This window comes from Sinocyclocheilus anshuiensis, unplaced genomic scaffold (assembly GCF_001515605.1).
Source record: "Sinocyclocheilus anshuiensis isolate Anshui unplaced genomic scaffold, SAMN03320099.WGS_v1.1 scaffold2925, whole genome shotgun sequence".
Lineage (NCBI taxonomy): Eukaryota > Metazoa > Chordata > Actinopteri > Cypriniformes > Cyprinidae > Sinocyclocheilus > Sinocyclocheilus anshuiensis.
Window position 1 is genome coordinate 31,581 of NW_015539170.1, and position 19,331 is coordinate 50,911.

The window sequence follows — 19,331 nt, forward strand, 5'->3', positions numbered from 1 at the left end:
AAAAATAATTACTAAACTCATTTCATCTTAAAGTTCAGAATCTTAAATATCGTTTTGTTTTACATTCTTTCAAAATCCAAAAATGGCAAAATTATTTATAAATCAAACCTGTATGTTAAGCAAAAGTAAAAATCAATTTGCAGTCATTGAATAGTGAAATTTAATTATCATTAAAGCTTAACAAGTATGAAACATCACCGATGAGTGAAACACGCCACTAATGAGAAAGCCATCAGTGGTTATATTTATTATTCAGGAAGTGAATGCCCTACATTTGGAAAAGAGCAAAAAAATCGGCAAATTCAAACTTGAGATCAATCACATTAACGCCACAAGGCATAATTCATTGTTTTAATAAACTGACAACTATTAAAAGTAGAAGTAAATAACTGTTCCCATAAATACCTCTCTGTGCGCTGAACATTGTTACAAGAAACACTGAAGCTGTAATCAGTAAAAACAGATAAACATAGTAAGACAACACATGCAATGACAGCTCTGCAGTTTCCTCTGTAATTTAATATGTTGTGTAGTGCAAATGTTAATGAGGACTTGGTTAACCAGACACTGGGAACCCTGGTGTGAGATTCTGGTATGACTGCAGGCTTCTGCAGCTGCTTCAGGTTTTATTTCGACAGCCAAAGCAGCAGCAGCGCTTCTCAAAGACTACATTTTTAGTATATCACTGGGAGAAACTTTATTTCTTAGCTCAAACCCACTAAGCCACAAACGAGAAATTACATAACACCACAGAGACACATCAGAGCCTATGGGGACGCGCTAGAGTCGAGCAAGAACTGCCCTACTGCACTGCTGTTAAGTCAAACTGGGGGAGGATCTTTCTGTGCTCATTTGTTAAACGATCAAGGGAAGATTCGCTCTTGAGGGTGTTACATGTTCGAAAGGCTGTTAAACCGCGTGTATAACCTGTGTAGCTCACCACTAAAACAGACGTGCACTAGTTTCTCACTTGTTTTCCGGCAGGTTTCTGCAGTCCACAATGTTGATTGTGCTTTTGTTTAAACCTTAAAATTGAATTTACTAAGAGGCTGTAAACAACGCAAGTTGCTTCAACTGGAAGCAGATTGCACAAACCCAACCCGTACCCCCTTGTGAGCACCATCCGCAAGTCCCTCTCGCTGTAAGTCACGATACAATTATCTCCTCAAATCTCACTCGAGCTCAGTCTGGCACATACAGGCCCCAGGCACGGCCCAATTTTCCCATCCCTCGACGGCAGCTTCCGTAAGAAAGTGTAAAGCAACCTGCCTAAGAATAAAACCACACCTAAACCGGCTTTTTTCCCCCCATTGAGAGCCCATCAGTTTCTTGTGTATCTACCATAGACAGGCTTGCCTCTATTTATTGCTATAATTACAGCTTTTAGTGTCCAGCTCAACAGCAATGCCATTCAATTACACTAATATGGAGATGATTGCAGACACATTAATGAATTTCCAGCCTGGTGCGGGATAGATAGTGGAATAATTACTAATTTCCGCACCATAGTAAACCTGGTTTTTGTAGTCTTGGGGGGGAAAAGCAGCACAAATGATTTGTTTGCGAGTGTATCCATCTCTGGGACTATTTAGATCCACCATCTGTAAGACACCTGTGGAGTGTAGATAGATTAGGCATGGTGCTTTCACACTTAGTTTCTCGCTGATAAGAGACTGTTAAGTTGTTGCTGACCACTGATTGTCAAAGTACCTCCAGGAGAGATAATTGGATTTGACTATTGTGTACAGAATCGGCTCCCGAGTTCTGTTCCAGCAGTTATTGGATCTTCAGGGTGTGCCAAAATGGTTAGGAGACAGAAAATCAAGCACTTTGTTTGGATCAAGCCAATCAACCGTAAAAGCCTTTAAACATCTTTAACCCGAATGTTTACTTACTGGAATTGAATGATATATGCTTATAGGATCTTTGGGATGCTTGTTTCAGTGTCTTGATGTTGCCTGTGTGTTTTTATAGGGAAGAAGACCGGGGTATTTCTCCTTTTTGGATCCGTTCTCTCCTGGGGTTTGGCTTTTCATGTTGCTGGCGTACCTGGCAGTGAGCTGCGTGCTCTTTCTGGTGGCGAGGTAAATACTCAGCTCCACACTGACACCTGCAGGATCTTATTAGCACCAACACTATCCCTAAAGTGGTAGTGCAGCTAAAAAATGGCTCAAAATTGTACTGACATTTTGAAAGAACATCTTAAAGAACTTTTACTCTGCTGCCATTCAATGAAAGTGGAAAGCTCCAAAATGGATTAAAAGGCTCCACAAATGCAAAATAAAAGTTGTACATATGAATATTACACTATATTCCAAGTCTTTTTCAGAAACAGACTAGAATTTAATTCATTATTCACTAAAAGTTTTACCTAGCCACTTTACTGCTACCATTCACTTTCATTGTATGGAAATGAGCTTGGACACTCAGCTAAACTTCTCCTTTCATGAAAGAAAGAAAATCATACAGATTTCAAACAACATGTAGCGCATCTTAAATTTGATTTTTTTTTTTTTTTTTCATTAATTCCTCGATTGTCATTCCAAACCTGTATAACTTTATTTTTTTAGTGTACATTTTTTTCCTGTTGTTTTCCATACAGCAAAAGTGGATGGGGACTAGGCCTATCAAGCTCATAAATGGACAAAAAAATTCCATAAAAGCAACATAAAGGTTGAACATATGAATCATGCACTATATTATAAGTCTTCTGAAGTCATATGCTAGCTTTATGTCAGGAACACACTTAAATAAAATTTTAATTCATTATTTACAGAAAATGTTTGACTGCTCTGGTCACCATTTAATTTCATTGTCAGTGTTCCAGTAGCTTGGAGTAGCTTGGACATTCAACTAAACTTCTGAAATGTTTCTTGAATGAACGAAAGTCATTGATTTTGAATGGCATGTGAATTAAAAATGTATTTGTTTATTTTCTTGCTTTAACACAACATTAGACATTATGGGCAAGATTTACTAACAGCTTGCGTCAGCGCAAACCATTTTTGGCATTAAAATAGTACTGTCAGGATTTACTAATGACATGCAGTGACGAATTAGCGCTGAAAAGGCATGGACAGTTTTTTTTTTTTGCGCCTGACCTTATTGAATATGCATTTGTAGGAGTTTCCCTTTCAGACGCATAATTTATGGGAAGAGAGAGTATTAAATTTAATCACGCAATGTGATTTACTAACGTTTGCGCTCGTCAAATTACTGGTATTTGCGCCACTATTTAACGGGCAAAAAAAATCTTAAAGCAGGCAGTAAGAAGCTGGTCATTATGGAAATGATCTGGCTGCGTTTGTGTTCTTTAATGTGCGCATTTTCAGTAAATCACCCGCAGAATTTTCCCCTCCCATCGGCGCATTTATGGAATTGCGCTCTTACGCTAATTTGCCGTTTAGTCAATCTGGCCCTATATCCCTAAACTAACCTTCTACTAAAACCGGAGGGTAAAGATTAGTTGATAGGAATTTTGGAACATTCCTACTGCATGAACTAATCTTTGTGCTCTGGTTTTAGGGGGAGGTTTAAAGGTTAGGATTGTTAGTTTATAGGAATGATGTTGTTGCAAGATTAACATCCTTTGTTGGTCCTGTGAAACAGTCATGACCTTAAACCTAACCCTGAAATCTAATTGGTTGGTTGGAATGCAGTTCTAGGATCAGCATGTGTGTATTTGTAGACATTTCATTTTAAACTCACTTTTTATTCCAGCTTTGCATTGGATCACAAAAGAAATGTCATGTTTTATACTCTTTCACAGTAGCCTGCTGATTTTCCAGCATTCTGCAGGACAACGGGGGTGTTGGGCGTTTTTATTCACTGAACATTACCTGTCAAGACATTTTATATAAATTCATAGTTGGAGCTTTTGCGTATGCGTGTGTTTTTCTTTGTTTGCCTCTCTATAATGTGTATATTTTTACACATTTGTTATTGAAATATGACCTGTGTTTTCTTTTCTGCATTGCTTGTGTTCGGCATTTCAACAGAGCTGTAATGGGGAAGTCATGGCCTAATGGTTAGAGAGTCGGACTCGTAACCCAAAGGTTGCGGGTTTGAGTCTCGTACCGGCAGGGATTGTGGGTGGGGGGAGTGAATGTACAGCGCTCTCTTCCACCTTCGATACCACGACTGAGGTGCCCTTGAGCAAGGCACCGAACCCCCAACTGCTCCCCGGGCGCCGCAGCATAAATGGCTGCCCACTGCTCCGGGTGTGTGTTCACGGCGTGTGTGTTCACTGCTGTGTGTGTGCACTTTGGATGGGATAAATGCAGAGCACTAATTCCTAGTATGGGTCACCATACTTGGCCACATGTCACTTCACTTTTTCACTTTAATGTGAGGTTGTCGCACACCTTGAAGAGTAACTCAGCAGCGTCCTGCAGTGCAGTGCATTTTTAATAGTGTCCTGTCAGTCACGGCTAAAGCTTGCACAGCCCCTTCAGGGAACAAAAACCAGGTTACATGGCCAACAGGGAGCACTGGTGACTTCATGCTTTGCCAACTGTTAAAATTGTTCCTGGCTCATTTATGTTTACTACTTTCTATCCTTTCTTTTTTCACGCTCCTCTTGGCACACAGGCTAACACCTTTTGAATGGTACAACCCTCACCCCTGCCTGAAGGGGCGCTGTAGCCTGCTCATTAACCAGTATTCGCTGGGCAACAGTTTCTGGTTTCCTGTGGGTGGTTTCATGCAGCAAGGCTCCACCATCGCCCCCAGAGCCCTGTCCACACGCTGCGTCAGTGGAGTATGGTAAGAGCGCGCGATAAACAATCTCCAGTCTCCATTCTGCATTGATGGTCGCCAGCATATTTGGTCTCCAGAATGCGATTTATGAGGATTGTACAGAATGTCAGGGAATTATATTGATATTTCCTCATTGTATGTAAGCCTCAGAAATGTACATATTTGTTGGTCATAGCTCTTGTCTTCATAAAGCAGGTCAAAAAGGCCATGTATTGAATGGTATTTTTACTAAGACTTTACATTCTTTGGATTACTAGAACATTTTGATTTGCTATTGTCAATTTCATATTTTGTGACTATATTTGTAAAAACAGTCAATATTATATAATGCAGTATTTTGTCCTAAATTATTTTTTCATTATGATCATATTCTGTCTTTATCAAAAAAGTGATTTCATAACTTGATATGTATGCTCTTTCATTTTCGGACGCACTTGCATAGATGTTCATTTTGACCCAGAAGACCATAATGAATAGGTTTTTGACTGATTTTGGTCTCATTTCTTTAAAAGGCAGTCGTGTCAAATCTGCCCAAAATCCATGGAAATTTTTTTGTTGTGAAATAAGATGGCCCTGTCTGAAAGATCATATCAAAATAATCTGCAAAAATTGGCAGGAAATTAAAATTTCACTCATAAACATGTTAGTTGGCAGATTCTTTTATCCAGTGACATTACATTGCAGTCAAGGTATAAACCAAGCTCTTCTGTTTTATCTACAAGAATGATTATTGAATATTGAATTTATTTATTTATTATTGTACTTGGGAAGTAAACAAATGATTGAAACATTTACACATTTGCGTATTCCCTCCTTTATGCATTCATTTTTCATTCATTTTTAGGTCTTTAATTTTAGGGTCAACTAGCTTATCCAGCAAGACCTCACTGAAAACCAGTTAGATTTTGAATGCTTAAACTGGTTTACCAGCTCGACCAGCACCCAAACCAGCATTAACCAACAAAGTCGAAGATGTTCTTTTCAGCAGAGTATCACATTCTGCTACACCCTGATCTCATTGTCAGCTGCTGGATATAGCAGATAAAAGTGCTACTCTCACTTGGCCTCTGTTTTTCTTCTGCGTTATTGTACTGTCATTTTTCGAGGCCTCGCCAACTGCAGCACACCGAGGTCAGTGGAGAATAAAAGCGAGCTATTTTTGAGTATTCTGAACGGGCGTACAGTATTCAGAGGAGCCTTTCAACTTCTCATTCGGATGCGGAGCTCACAGTAGTGCCGAGCTCTTTTGATGTTGGGGCAGAGCTTTGCGTTCCTCATGGCTAAAACTGGTTTGTCGTTCCAGGTGGGCCTTCACCTTGATCATCATCTCTTCCTACACAGCCAACTTGGCGGCCTTTCTCACTGTACAGAGAATGGAGGTGCCCATCGAGTCTGTGGACGATCTGGCTGACCAAACGGCCATCGAATACGGCACCATGCACGGCGGGTCCACCATGACCTTCTTCCAGGTGAGATCTCCAAGGACAAAACGGAAGGAAACTCCACCCACAAATCAATGGCCTGTCAGCAGGTTTATTGACCATGTCGCTAGTGCTCTTCCCTACTTTGGGATTTATCTGTTTGCTGTCTTAATATCAATGCCCTTCGATATCTTGCCCTCTCCAGAGGGCCGTCCCAGACTAATTCAAACTCTTTGATGCGTCGGAGGGACGCTTCTCGACCTGCCCCTCAGCGAGCACAGACTGTTCACATATTCAGTTGTCACATCAACATGTCAAACTGTCAGCTTATCAACCGCCAAGTCCTTGGTTAACACAATCAGTCTCACCTCCTCAAAGCTCTAGTGATTGGCTGTCAGGACACCAGACGAAAGTTGAGGAGCAAACGTAACGATTCTAATATCTCCTGTTTTCCGTTTAGAACTCCCGCTACCAGACGTACCAACGCATGTGGAACTTCATGTACTCCAAGCAGCCCAGTGTGTTCGTGAAGAGCACTGAGGAGGGCATCGCCCGAGTGCTCAACTCCAATTATGCCTACCTGCTGGAGAGCACCATGAACGAGTACTACCGCCAGCGCAACTGCAACCTCACCCAGATCGGAGGCCTGCTGGACACCAAGGGCTATGGCATTGGCATGCCTCTGGGTGAGAAAGAGTTCCTGTTATAGAGACAACAATGAATAGAGGTTTATGTGGAGTTAGCAGGACTTTTACTGATTCAAATGCAACTCATCCAGCGTGCAAAAGAAATGTAGCAAGGAATCTCACACAGATCATCTCTAGTCAGATTGTATGATGTGATCTCAGTGAGATCTTGGGTAGAAGCCAAGGCAGACTGTGCGACGTCAATGGCCATTTATGCTACTGAACGATACACAACTTTGGTCAAGATTGACAGCGTTGACTGGTAGATCAATCGTGTCACACTCTGACATACTCATTAACATGCAAAATGGTACCACACACCCAAGCAAACCCTTGCACTAATGTTTATGTTTTACCTGAAAGAAAAGAAAATGTCTAAAAGTCTGTGGAGGCAAAAAAAGCGAATTTACCCTTTTTTTTTTTTTTCAAAAGAAACTTGATGTAGTTTAATCATAGCATAAAGGAAATGCTAAATGGCTCTTATAACATTTAAATTAAAGGGTTAGTTCACCCAAAAAAAGAAAATTTTGTCATTAATTATTCACCCTCATGTTGTTCCAAACCCATGAGTCCTTCGTTCATCTTCAGAACACAAATTAAGATATTTTTTATGAAATCCGAGAGCTTTCTGACCCTGCATAGACAACAACGCAACTGAGGTAGTAAGGACATTGTTAAAATAGTCCATGTGACTTTCAACAATTTCCTCTCTTCCATGTCAGTCTTCGACGTGTGTTCACGTGAAAAAAAGTGACATTACATGCTTCATGGTACTGTCATGAATGTGCGTCGAAGACTGACAAGGAAGAGAAGAAATTGTTGAATGAAGTCATTATTTTAATTTTCTTTGTGCACAAAAAGTATCCTCGTAGCTTCATAAAATTATGTTTGAACCACTGATGTCACATGGACTATTTTAACAATGTCCTTACTACCTTTCTGGGTCATGAACGTGGTAGTTCCGTTGCTGTCTCTGCAGGGTCAGAAAGCTCTCAGGTTTCATCAGAAATATCTTAATTTGTGTTCCGAAGATGAAAGAAGGTTTTACGGGTTTGGAGCAACATGAGAGTGAGTAATGAATGACAGAATTTTCTATTTTGGTTGAACTATCCCTTTTATTTTATTTTATTATTTATATATACACTAGCATTCAAAACTTTGAGGTCAGTAAGATTTTTAAATGTTTTTAAAAGTTGTCTCTTATTTATGGCCTTCAAAGCTGCATTTATTTGATCAAAATACAGTAAAACTAATATTGTAAAATATTATTACACTTTTGTTTGATAAACAGAAAGTTCAAAAGAACAGCATTTATTTGTAATAGACATTTTTTTGTAACATTATAAATGTATTTACTGTCAATTTGTGATCAATTTAATGTATCTTTGCTGAACAAATGTACTGATATTTTTACAAAATACTGAACATTTGAACAGTAGTGTAAATATTTTTCATTTTTAATAACAATTATTTATTTACTTTTATTATTATTTGCCATATAGACCACTACTATATACAATGCTCTTGCACACACGTCATCACTTGCTGTGTTCTTATGGGCTGTTTATTAGACAGGCATTTCAGCAACAGTCACACTTCACAATTGCAACCTAAAATTTCATACACTGTCAGAACTTCGCCTGATGCGTTGACTAATTGGCCATCAGCGAGCATGTGACAGTAAGCTATCCGAGGCTGCCAGTCTTGTCCTATAATGATAGAAATCTTTTATATTCACCAAAAATCTGTCTCAGATGGCAAAGCCGTAGCCAAAATAGCACAGTGCACACCAGGCTTTAATCATATAACTGAAGTTAAATGAATCCATTGACTGAATATAAATTGCACTGAATTCATTTGAACCAAGCTATGTCCAGCAGATGTTTTAATCAACATGATTGATGGCAGGGTTTACAATAAGCTAAATGAACACCATTAGAGCGGCAGGAGTCAGCACAGCAGAAAGCATACATTCAGCTCTGGCTCTCTAAGATGGATATTTTGTTTCAGGCTCGGTCTACAGAGATGAGTTTGACCTGGCCATACTCAAACTACAGGAGGAAAACCGCTTAGAGATCCTGAAGAGGAAATGGTGGGATGGTGGCAAGTGTCCAAAAGAGGAGGATCATCGAGCGAAAGGTGAACCACTTGTCACTCAACTGCAGGTCCAAACAGAATCTTTTAGGAAACATTTATCATGTTGTGTGTTTTTGTGAAGGTCTGGGCATGGAGAACATCGGTGGGATCTTCGTGGTGCTTGTGTGTGGTCTTCTGGTGGCCATCTTCATGGCGGTGCTGGAGTTTGTGTGGATGCTGCGTCATACGCCAGCAACAGAGGTGAGAGAGGGCTATTTTACCTGCCTCTGCTTTCTGTCCTTCTCCCCGCCCTCGCGCCTCCCTCCCTGAACCCCCCACACCCCATCCCGCACCTCACCACCAGCACACCAAAGAATATACCTCAAACTGATCTACACAGGCCATCACACGCTAAAGGTGCCAGATGCTTTTAGATTTTATGCTTTTTAATGTTTGAATGGAATGAAGTTCCTTCTTTTTTGTCTTTTTTTTCCCTCCCTGAATCAAATCGATGGTTGTGTGACTGCATTGTTTCAAATGAAGCATTGTGATTTTTTTACTAAATAAACACTTCAGCATGTTTCAGTAGAACCCCAAGATGTGACTTTTTTTGGAGGGTGCAAATGCATGCTGTGTTTGTTTATAATGTCTTCATGACTTAGTTGTGATTGCCCATATTCATAGACTGAGCATTGTGGGTAAATATTCAAAGAAGAATGATGTTTGTGTTTGTCTGTATGTTATGTGGGTGTGTTTGAAGTGAGGCTAAACTAAATGCTAATTGAAAACTGCTTGGGAATATGGGTGTTTGTGTGATTGTGTTTGTACTGTATATCTCAACATCAAGTCAAAATGACTAGTGCAGTGCAGTTTAGCCCATTTTTGATAAGTAGAGTGAATATTTGCATTATCCCTAAGGGATATAAAGCTTTGCGTGTTAGCATTAGGTAATGCTAATAGTGTGTCTGTGTTTGTTTATGTGTGTGTGAGGTGCATTTCTGCATGTAAGTGTATATTCAGCGCCTTAAACCGCACTGGCATGGCTCATCATCCAATAGTAACAACTAGTGTACATATCTTACATATCTTACCGCCATACTACATTGGTCCAACACCAAGATGGCCCCTCCAATTAAATGTCTACTACACAGAATCACATTGTTTGTATGCAGTGCCTTTTCAACCTCACGACATGATGACAACAAATTTATTGGATCATATTTTTGTTTTTACCTTTGCATCATATGTATGAATGTATGTGATGTTTATCTTATATAGACCTTAGGCAAGGTAGCATCATATTTTATTTTTGACAAGAATGAAAACAAGGCTGTGAGGAACTGAAGTACAGTGTGTTCAATGGACTGTACTGTTGTTTAACAACATAACAACATCTTTCCGCTAACTCCATAAAAGAGTTTTAAAAGTTGTTAGTTGTGAAATGCATGTAAACTAGGACCTTTCTACAGTGCGTGCCTTTGTAAAGACTGCAAGTCTATTCCTCACAGCCTTGCTTTCCTTGAATATGGTGTCTAACTTGACTAAGGTCAAATGTTCAGAAAACAGCAGCAGCTGAGTTCTGGATTTTATCAGCAAATATGTTATGTTTAAAACTTTTAAAGCACATCACAACCACCTTTTTTTTTTTGTAGCTTATATTCTTTACTTGTCACACAAAACCTTAAGTGTAAGAGCTGATCAAAAATCCAGTTATTTCAATAAGAATCCATGCAATCTGAAATTTGGATGAGGGTGATAGATTTCTCCACTCAGATTTTGCAACAGGTTTAAGTTGGTCACACGGATTCACTGCATTGACCAATAGAAAGCTGCTTGATTTGAAAGACTCCACCCAACGCTTCTCTATTGACAATAGACAATAGTGCCTTTTTTGTGAACTCATCTTAACAGACTGTAACTGAACAGGGTATAAATTAAAAGGTAAATCCTTATTGATATTGTGCTGAGGACTGATGAAATTTTGGTTTGCTTTGAGTACATATGCATAGTATTTTTCATTCATTCATAGTAAATTTGATGTCACCACAGGAAATTAGCGTTGGGAAAACACTACTGAGTACAAAAGAAAAATACTACTGTAAAACAACCATTAAGAGAAATGAACGAAGATGATTTATTTAACAGCCCTTAATCGAAACTTTATTTTCGTAATACTGTGCGATAATATTCCATTTATGACAGAATTCCATTAAGATGACAAATTGCACCAGAGGACACAGGAAAACACACCGCCTCTGTTCGTAAAGTGATTAAAAATATATATGCGTACAAATAATCAGATTGTTTTGTGTAAACAATCATCAAAATTCATCGAAAATCCTCTTGGGAGCAATTTGAGCCCAATTTGTCAAAGCAAAAGGCATTGCATACAAATATACTGTATATATCTATATATATATATTTTTTTTTTGTAATGCAAATCTAACAGAATACATTTAAAGATGTGAACTTGTTGAGAATGTAATGAGCACACACCGAGATCACCAGGCGCTTCAGGACATTTTCTCTGATTTCTCTGTGGTGCATCAGTCAGATAAACAGCCACCGCCCCCTGTATAGCCCAGTGTTATTTTTGATCAATGCTTTGGCTGTGCTGCCTGCCACCCCCTGCGAGCAGTGTGTCAGCGAGACCCCCTGGCCTCTCTTTCTCTCTCTTTCTCTCCCTCTGTCTCCGTGTCTGTGCCTCACAGCTGTCCATGTGCGAGGAGATGCTACGAGAGCTGCAGGGCATCGTGCTGTGTCAGGACAGCCTGCAGTTACGGCGCAGGCGCGGAGCCAGCATGTTGCGACCGCAGCCTCTGCCCCTGGACGAGCGACGGGCGCGGGCAGCGGCGGCGAGCCTCAGCAACGGCAAGCTGTGCACGGGCACAGGCCTGCCCGAACCCCTCTCCCACAGACTGGCGCAGGAGGCCGCCCTGGTGGCGCGAGGGTGCAGTCACATTCGCATCTGCCCGGAGTGCCGGCGCTTCCAGGGCATTCGAGTGCGCCCGGCCGGCCCTCCAGGAGCATCGCCCACCCACAGTGAGGAGAGTATAGAGTGGGAGAACGGCACCAACAACAGTGAACACGAATAACCTCTCGGATCTGTGGCGGATAGACATTAAACGACAGCTTTGCTGGACCCAGGGATTATGGGAATGTAGGCTCCGGGGAAGGAGCTAAAAGAGAAGCTGTCCGTGCTGCTCGATTCGGCCCAGGAGCTGCATCTGGTTTCTGTACACTGTCCTTACGGCCCTCTGCTTTCGGGGGACACAGCAGAGGGGCTTTGTACTATGCAGTATATTTGTCTTACTGTGCTGTTGATTTATTTTTAAATTATTGCTCTTTTGTTGTGATACCACTATATTGCTATTATCTCCTTCTCACGACACCCGTTTAGTTTGTTTTTTCACACCGCGGATGGCTGCAGACTGTGTCAACCACGCGCAACCTTTTTTAGAGTGCCAAAATACTTTGTATTAATTCTGTGCTGTTGCCATCTCATTCCAGCCCCTGAAGGAGTAACTATTAAGAGAACTGAACACAAAAACAACTACGCTCTGTTTTTATTAATAGTCATATTCTATTAAAAAGTTTTTTGGGATGTTTCTGAATGTTTGATGTGCATGTACGAAGGTTTTAGATGCTACTGAATGGAGAAGAACATGGGAATTATATTTTTTCTGGTTAAAGACACTTGCTTTTCATTCTTTTAAGTTTTGATTCATTTTGTTGCACTTCTCGGATATGAAAATTGCACATAGTTGTGGGAAAGTGGAAGATTATGCTCCCATTTAGGAAATTTGTATTGGGAAACTAACTAGGATTTATGCCAATTTCCATTCACCTTTATTTTTGCCATTCCTGCAGGGCGCTTGGAGGTGTCAGATTTATTCACTTTCAAAAAAACATCAGGAAAGCGAGATCGGAGGTGATTTTGTTCATGTTGAGGTCTTACATTCATCTGTACCACTCAATACATGATGAAATCAACTACAGACAGGGTCACTCCATCTAGACGTATCTGTGTGATGAGACATTGGAGATCATAGGCCTATATACATTCAGGTATTTCTTTATATTACATAACATCTCATAATGTTTAATGTTTATTTTCTTGTTTGAAACCAGGAACGTTCATTTGTTCATGTGATGTCTTGGATTCATACTTCTGTTGAACACCCACCTTTTAAAACTGGATTCAACCAATCAGTTTTTCAACGTACCACAGCTGAAGCAGAATTTGGATACCAAAATGAAATTATTTTATTAGGCATGATGTTACCTTCAACTTGCAGTGCCAAATTGTAATAAATTGCCTTCACGTTTTGGAGAGCCATTAGAGGTTACTTACAACCCATGTTGATTTTTTTTCTGTGCATTTCTATTGAACTGAATCCATTTCTACATGATATTTCAATACGGTGTTAGTGCCTGACAAAAATAAATGGCATTGTGTTCAGTTCTGTGAAAGGTTGGCTTTGTTCTTGAAGGTTTTGTCTCTTGGATCTGTCGGCCCTCTCTGTAAACATTTCTTTTTCTAGGTGCGCAAATAGAGCTCCATTCATTTCCTATTGCAGGCTGGAATGGCTGTGCGAGTGTGTGTGTTTCAGGCTTCTGATGAACAATGGCAAAGCTGTATGTGCAGGTGGGTTTTCGCTGGATACACAGACCTGCAGACAACTCTTATCGGGGCAACTTCAAGATGTAACACATTTACTATGCGGGGCATGGCATCAGCTGCACATCTGCTTTAGATTCACAGAGGCACAAGCTGGTTTAAAGAGTCAACAAACAAGCAAAAACATTTGGGAGACAATTACTGCTTGGAGTGACAACTGACTGCTTACACAGGAAGGTTAAAACAAGTAGTTTAGAATTAGCATTTGCAATTTGGGTAAAAGCAACAAAATATTGCCAAAAATGTATATGCAGCAATTATTCACATCTGTCACAAGAACTGTAGCATCATGCAAAAGTTATAAGCTTCTAATGTCATGCTCAGTTTGCACTCAGACATGACTAGTTTATTCCATTATCCAAAGTGACCAATAATAGGAGGGTTAACAAGATAAAGAGAATAATATCTGGCTTGTCATGTGACCTCAAAATGGCTTACTAAGTACACTTTTGTGATTGCATTATTCATTTCTCTTTACTAAATACTTCATATAAATATTTGGTTCAATGAAAACTTACCACCCAGTCTCATGAAAAAAAAAAAACTATTTGATGAGGTTGCAATGTAATTTATACAAAACTGATTTTTAGAAAGAAGCAAGCATGAAGGTCCATCTCTAAATATGGGGTGTAAGTGTAACCCCTCTGTCCCGGGTCCTCACCGCCACACCTCGTTCTCGCTCCGAGTGGGTCTCCGGCATGGTAGGCGGATGCACTAACAAGGAGGCTAAAGACTGCAGCCTCTAGCGTCAGTCGCTAGTGCGTCTCTTGAGATCAGCGGAGTGAGGTTTACCTGCACAGCACCTACTCGCTGGCCTCTGTTACATAAGCATATTATATGAAAACATGTAAATGAAATTGAACTAATTCATATAAATTAGCCACCAATTCGCCAAAATGTAACATTGCCATGAGATTGTTTTGGAGCTTTTGTGTTTGCCTCAATCCTGAGTATTTTCAAACTGAAGAAATATCTTCAACATCTGCAAATGTCTAAATGATGGAAATCCATTTAAGTTCCAGGGTTCAAACACTTAAGTTGTCCAGCGCTATGATGGTTTGATAGTAATGAGTGTGAATTGTTCAGAGACTGAAATGGCAGGGCTGAAGACAGGACTTATTAGTGAGACACGCAAAGCTCTCAGCCCAATCAGTCCGGATGCATTCCCGAGGGCAGGGCCTCTATCTCTCTCAGCATACTGCCCTTCTCCAGCCCATTTATTTCTTAATTCAGCTCTAACCTGTTTCCACAGAATGAAATTGCATCTCTAGCTTTAATTCCTTCTAGTGTCGCAACTGGTTTCTGTCCAACAGAAGGAAATTTGGCTTTTTTGTTGATTTACACTTAATGACATCACTAAACTAGATGTCATGTATTGTTGCGCTCCGAAATGTGTCAGACTGCAATTCAGGCACGTGTTGCATTTCCAGCGTTGTATGGGGCAGGGGCACCATAAACCTTAATCAGGGTAAAGGGCCATAATACTCAACAGGAATTATATTGTTTAACATAGGCTACCAATTGTTCAGCTGATGAAATGTCTTTCCGAGAAAAAAAAAAAAAAAAGACCAAAGACAAAAACACCTTAAAACAGTTTTGAAAGTTAAGTGACATATAACCATTTATACATGCTATTGTAAAGACTTTAAGTCTATCACTCACAACCTTGTTTTCATCTGCACTAAATTCAATATGGCATCTAACCTAACTAAAATTGCCTTCTTTTGTGCTAGATGAACGTTGCTTGTGTCTTGTTTGCGTCTTGTGTTTTTAAAAACAACAATGCTTTCTGTGTGAATGGCCACAAAGTTCAGCCTACTTATAGCACCTGAATAACAACACATCCAATTTTATGTCAGAGGTATTTGAATGTTACGTTTTATGTTACGAGTTGACTTGCCACATCTTAGTGATTTTCACAGTTTCACAAATTATTTATTATCAAAGGCAGTATAGTAAAACAGCCCGTTCTTCTAAAATGATACAATTTTCAATCTTTAAAATGACACAATGCTGCTACAAATCTTTTTCAGATCACTGGTTTGTCACCTACAGCAGCATTTATCTTAGACTCTTTTTAATGTTCTGAAACATAGTATCAAAGGTAGCTCAAAATGTTATTTCCCATTTTCGTTTTCACAATGGAAGTGCTGTTAACATCCCTGTGAGTGCAGGTAGAGATAATGTCATGTTCATTTTGCCGCCTTTTGTTCTCCAGCAGTGCTTAAATGAGTAGAACAACCATCAGTCACATTACAGATTTAAGTGAAATAAAAGTCTTTGTTTGCTTTCTTCTGCTTTCCATTTATTGATCGATCTCAGATTGGGAGACAGTGATCATCTGCCTGCCAGATAGACGTAGGCCCTACTGCTGCACATAGAAAATGTCACTGTAGTGCCATGAGCTTTCCATGAATGTGAAATTTTTGTGACATAACAAGGTCAGTTATTTATCATTTAACTGCTTTAACACAATAATCTGTGTAATCAAGATTTTTGTATTGAGATGATGTTTGTAGAGCTTTTTCCAGACAGTCTCTCTCAGGGAATCTCACATCCGTAAATCAACAGCTGGCGTCTGTCAGGGGCATTAGAGCATTACTCTTGGACTCATACTAAGAAGAACACAACAGGTAAACGGGGGGGGGGGACATTAAAGGGTTATTACATTATTTTAGTAAAATCATTTTAAAATTTGATCAACTTAAACGTGAAAACGCTGTGCAAATTGGAATAGCGACAGAAAACTAGACCAACAGAGACACCTGCTGGAGACGAAATGAACTGCACTGTCTGTTGTAAACGGTTTGGATCACAGGACTTCTGTTAGCAGAGTACCCAACATTGTTATTCTATCATTTTAACATAATTATACAAAGTTCATACACCAAACATAAAGAATATCAAAAAATTTTATGTCGGTAATAAATTCTGCCTTCATTTATTACCGACCTCACAAAATGGGTTTTAATGTCCACATGTTTACATCTCTTGTCTATACACAGGATTTGTTGCTAAGGCTATGGCAACCCTATTGTCTTCATAGACCTTAGACTCATACTTCAGACCATCAATGTTTTGTAGCAATTGCTCTAGGTACAAGCACTCCTGTACAGTCACAGACAACGCCATATATTCAGCCTCACAAGTGGACAGTGCAACAGTAGGCTGCCTTTTGGTCTTCCATGAGACCAATGGACCATTTTTGTTTAGGCTAATGCAGTAACCTGTAGTACTCCGCCTATCCGTTACATCGGCTGCCCAGTTTGAATCATAAAACACTTGTAGGACAATTCTGTATGGATGAGTTGTTTAAATGGAAATTCAGTCTGCTTGTTTCATAAATAAGGCCAAAACACAAGTTGGCCTATAAACACAATGATTAAACTGCTTCATCAAATTATGCTAATATCAGGTATGGTAATTCAAAATGCAAACAATATTCACTTTAGCGTAAATTAACTGTAAAATGAATGTCCTGAGTCTTCATTTTCGAACTGAATTCATAACCTTCTACCCAAACCCCATGTGAAACTAATTTTAAAAGTCACTAATTTCAATTAAAGTCAGCTTGACCTTTTTATGGTGAAGTGATAATTAAGACAATGCCTTTTGTTGTTGTTGTGTTGTTTTCAGATCAACTTTCAGATCAACATTTAGACCTCAGTTGAAGTTGATATCGGCACAAGCTAGCACTGTTCCCAAACCTGTATACCTGAATATATGAATATCTTCAATTAGTGAGAAAGATTTTCTAATGTTTTTGAAAGAGGTCTCTTATTCTAACCAAGGCTGCGTTTTTTTTAGTCAAAATACAGTAAAACAGTGATGTTGTAAAATATAGTGACAAGTTAAATCTATTAAATATATTTTAAATATATTTTCAAATGTTATTTATTCCTGTGATGCCAAAGCAGAATTTTCAGCAGCCATTACTCGAGTCTTCAGTGTCACATGATCCTTCAGAAATCATTCTAATATGCTGATTTGCTGCTAAAAAAAAACACACATTTATCATCAGTAACATTGTTCTGCTTAATTTTTTTGTGGAAACTGTAATACTTTTTTTTCAGGATTCATTGATGAATAGAAAGTTCAAAGGAACAGCATTTATTTAAAATAGAACTCTTTTGAAACATAAATCTCTTTACAGTCACTTTTGATCAATTTAATGCATCCTTGCTAACTAAAACTATTAATTACTTTAAAAGAAAGTACCGACCCATACTATATAGGAGTTTGAAAACTCCTGGTTTATGCAATATATGTGCAATTGCTCAGATGTCAAAGGTCAGATGTCTTGGTCCTGCTCCTGTTCTGTTCACAGTGCTCAACCGAAGGTGTCCTCATATGTGAAGTGGGTTTAACCCAAAGTCTCTGAGCGTGTCCTTGACTTCCTGATGAATGACTGTGCTCTGTTCTTCCCACTGCAACCACGTCTCAGCCAGGTGAGAGAGCAAACTGTCCAGACAGCCCTGTATCAGGCCAATAGACACCAATTATTAAAAACGTACTCAATTTAAGATGAAAAGTAGCTAATTAAATGGGGCATGTATCGCCATCTGGCACGAGCATTTAGAGGTGCAGATGGCCTCTACTATGCTAAAACACTAAATGCTGAAATGGATAACCTTGTGGATGGCAATTAGATTTGTTAACACTTTAATTAACAGTCAGTTCAATTTGTTTTACTATACCATTAATTATACCTCATTTCGTTGAGGTAGATTAGTCCGTCACGCTTTGAAATGTCACCAAGCAATTTAAGCTAAGCCTTGTGTAATGCTGATCAAATATGTCATCCATTCAAGCATCTAATATATATTTTGACAGAGCACTGATATTTCACTTAATCACTTATAGAGCCGTGACTCTGACTTACGTGCAGGATCTTCTCACACTCTCTCTCCATACTATCCAGTTTGCTTTGGAGGTCAGAGATGATGGCGTCTTTTTCTGCTTCTGTCTTCTCTCGCTGCTCTCTTTCCGATTTTAATTTAACCTGACATTCGGCTAATCAAACAGAGGCCTTGTTTGTCATCAGCATGTGATTGGAGAGCATGTGTTTGGTTAAAGCACATACTGCCTATGATAAGCACAAGAATTTGAATGTGTTAATGCTTGAACTTACCGAGCTGCATCTCAAGCAAGTCTACACTCACTTCAAGCCTGTTTACTTTAGTCTGCAGGTCTGTTTCCATGGACTCATATTGGCGGTTGAGATCTGAAATCAAGTTTGTGTAGAATACAATACATATTGTGTTAGAAATCAATGATATAACTTTACTAAAATATAAAATATAAAGAGGTGAGTAACATTATTATATAATGACATTTATAATGTTTTGTTATTTGGAATGAAATCTAATCTTTATCAAATCTATAAAAGATTTCTATTTCAAATAAAAATCTTGTTCTTTTGATCTTTCTATTTATCAGAGAATCCTGAAAAAAAAAAAAATGTTGGTTTGCACAAAAATATTAAGCTATTTTCAACATTATAATTATGTTTATAATATGAAATATGATTATAATATTAAATGTTTCTTGAACAACAAATCAGCATATTAGAATGACTTTTGAAGAAACTAACACTTTTATTTAGCAAGTAAGCATTAAATTAATCAAGTGACAGTAAAGATATTTACAGTATAGAGTTAACATTTTTCCATTTCAAATAAATGCTGTTCTCTTAAACTTTCTCCAAAA

The 19,331-nt window shown here is 39.0% G+C and overlaps 2 protein-coding genes across 2 annotated transcripts in view; one reads left to right on the forward strand and one right to left on the reverse strand.

Moving 5' to 3' along the window:
* LOC107683841 (glutamate receptor ionotropic, kainate 4-like) overlaps window positions 1–12,495 on the forward strand; it is a gene marked incomplete at its 5' end in the record, with an annotated part of 32,160 nt that extends 19,665 nt beyond the window's left edge. The window contains 7 exons of the mRNA XM_016479896.1: window positions 1,975–2,084; window positions 4,591–4,764; window positions 6,062–6,227; window positions 6,640–6,865; window positions 8,876–9,004; window positions 9,084–9,202; window positions 11,653–12,495. Of these exons, the coding sequence (XP_016335382.1) occupies window positions 1,975–2,084; window positions 4,591–4,764; window positions 6,062–6,227; window positions 6,640–6,865; window positions 8,876–9,004; window positions 9,084–9,202; window positions 11,653–12,036 (1,308 nt within the window). The remainder of the gene's footprint in view (window positions 1–1,974; window positions 2,085–4,590; window positions 4,765–6,061; window positions 6,228–6,639; window positions 6,866–8,875; window positions 9,005–9,083; window positions 9,203–11,652) is intronic.
* Window positions 12,496–17,849: 5,354 nt separating this feature from the next.
* Window positions 17,850–19,331, reverse strand: part of drc12 (dynein regulatory complex subunit 12 homolog) — a 2,763-nt gene continuing 1,281 nt past the window's right edge. The window contains exons 4-6 of the mRNA XM_016479851.1: window positions 18,754–18,846; window positions 18,505–18,635; window positions 17,850–18,097 (exon numbers count right to left, since the gene is read on the reverse strand). Coding sequence (XP_016335337.1) covers window positions 17,969–18,097; window positions 18,505–18,635; window positions 18,754–18,846 — 353 coding nt within the window. The 3' untranslated portion in view covers window positions 17,850–17,968. The remainder of the gene's footprint in view (window positions 18,098–18,504; window positions 18,636–18,753; window positions 18,847–19,331) is intronic.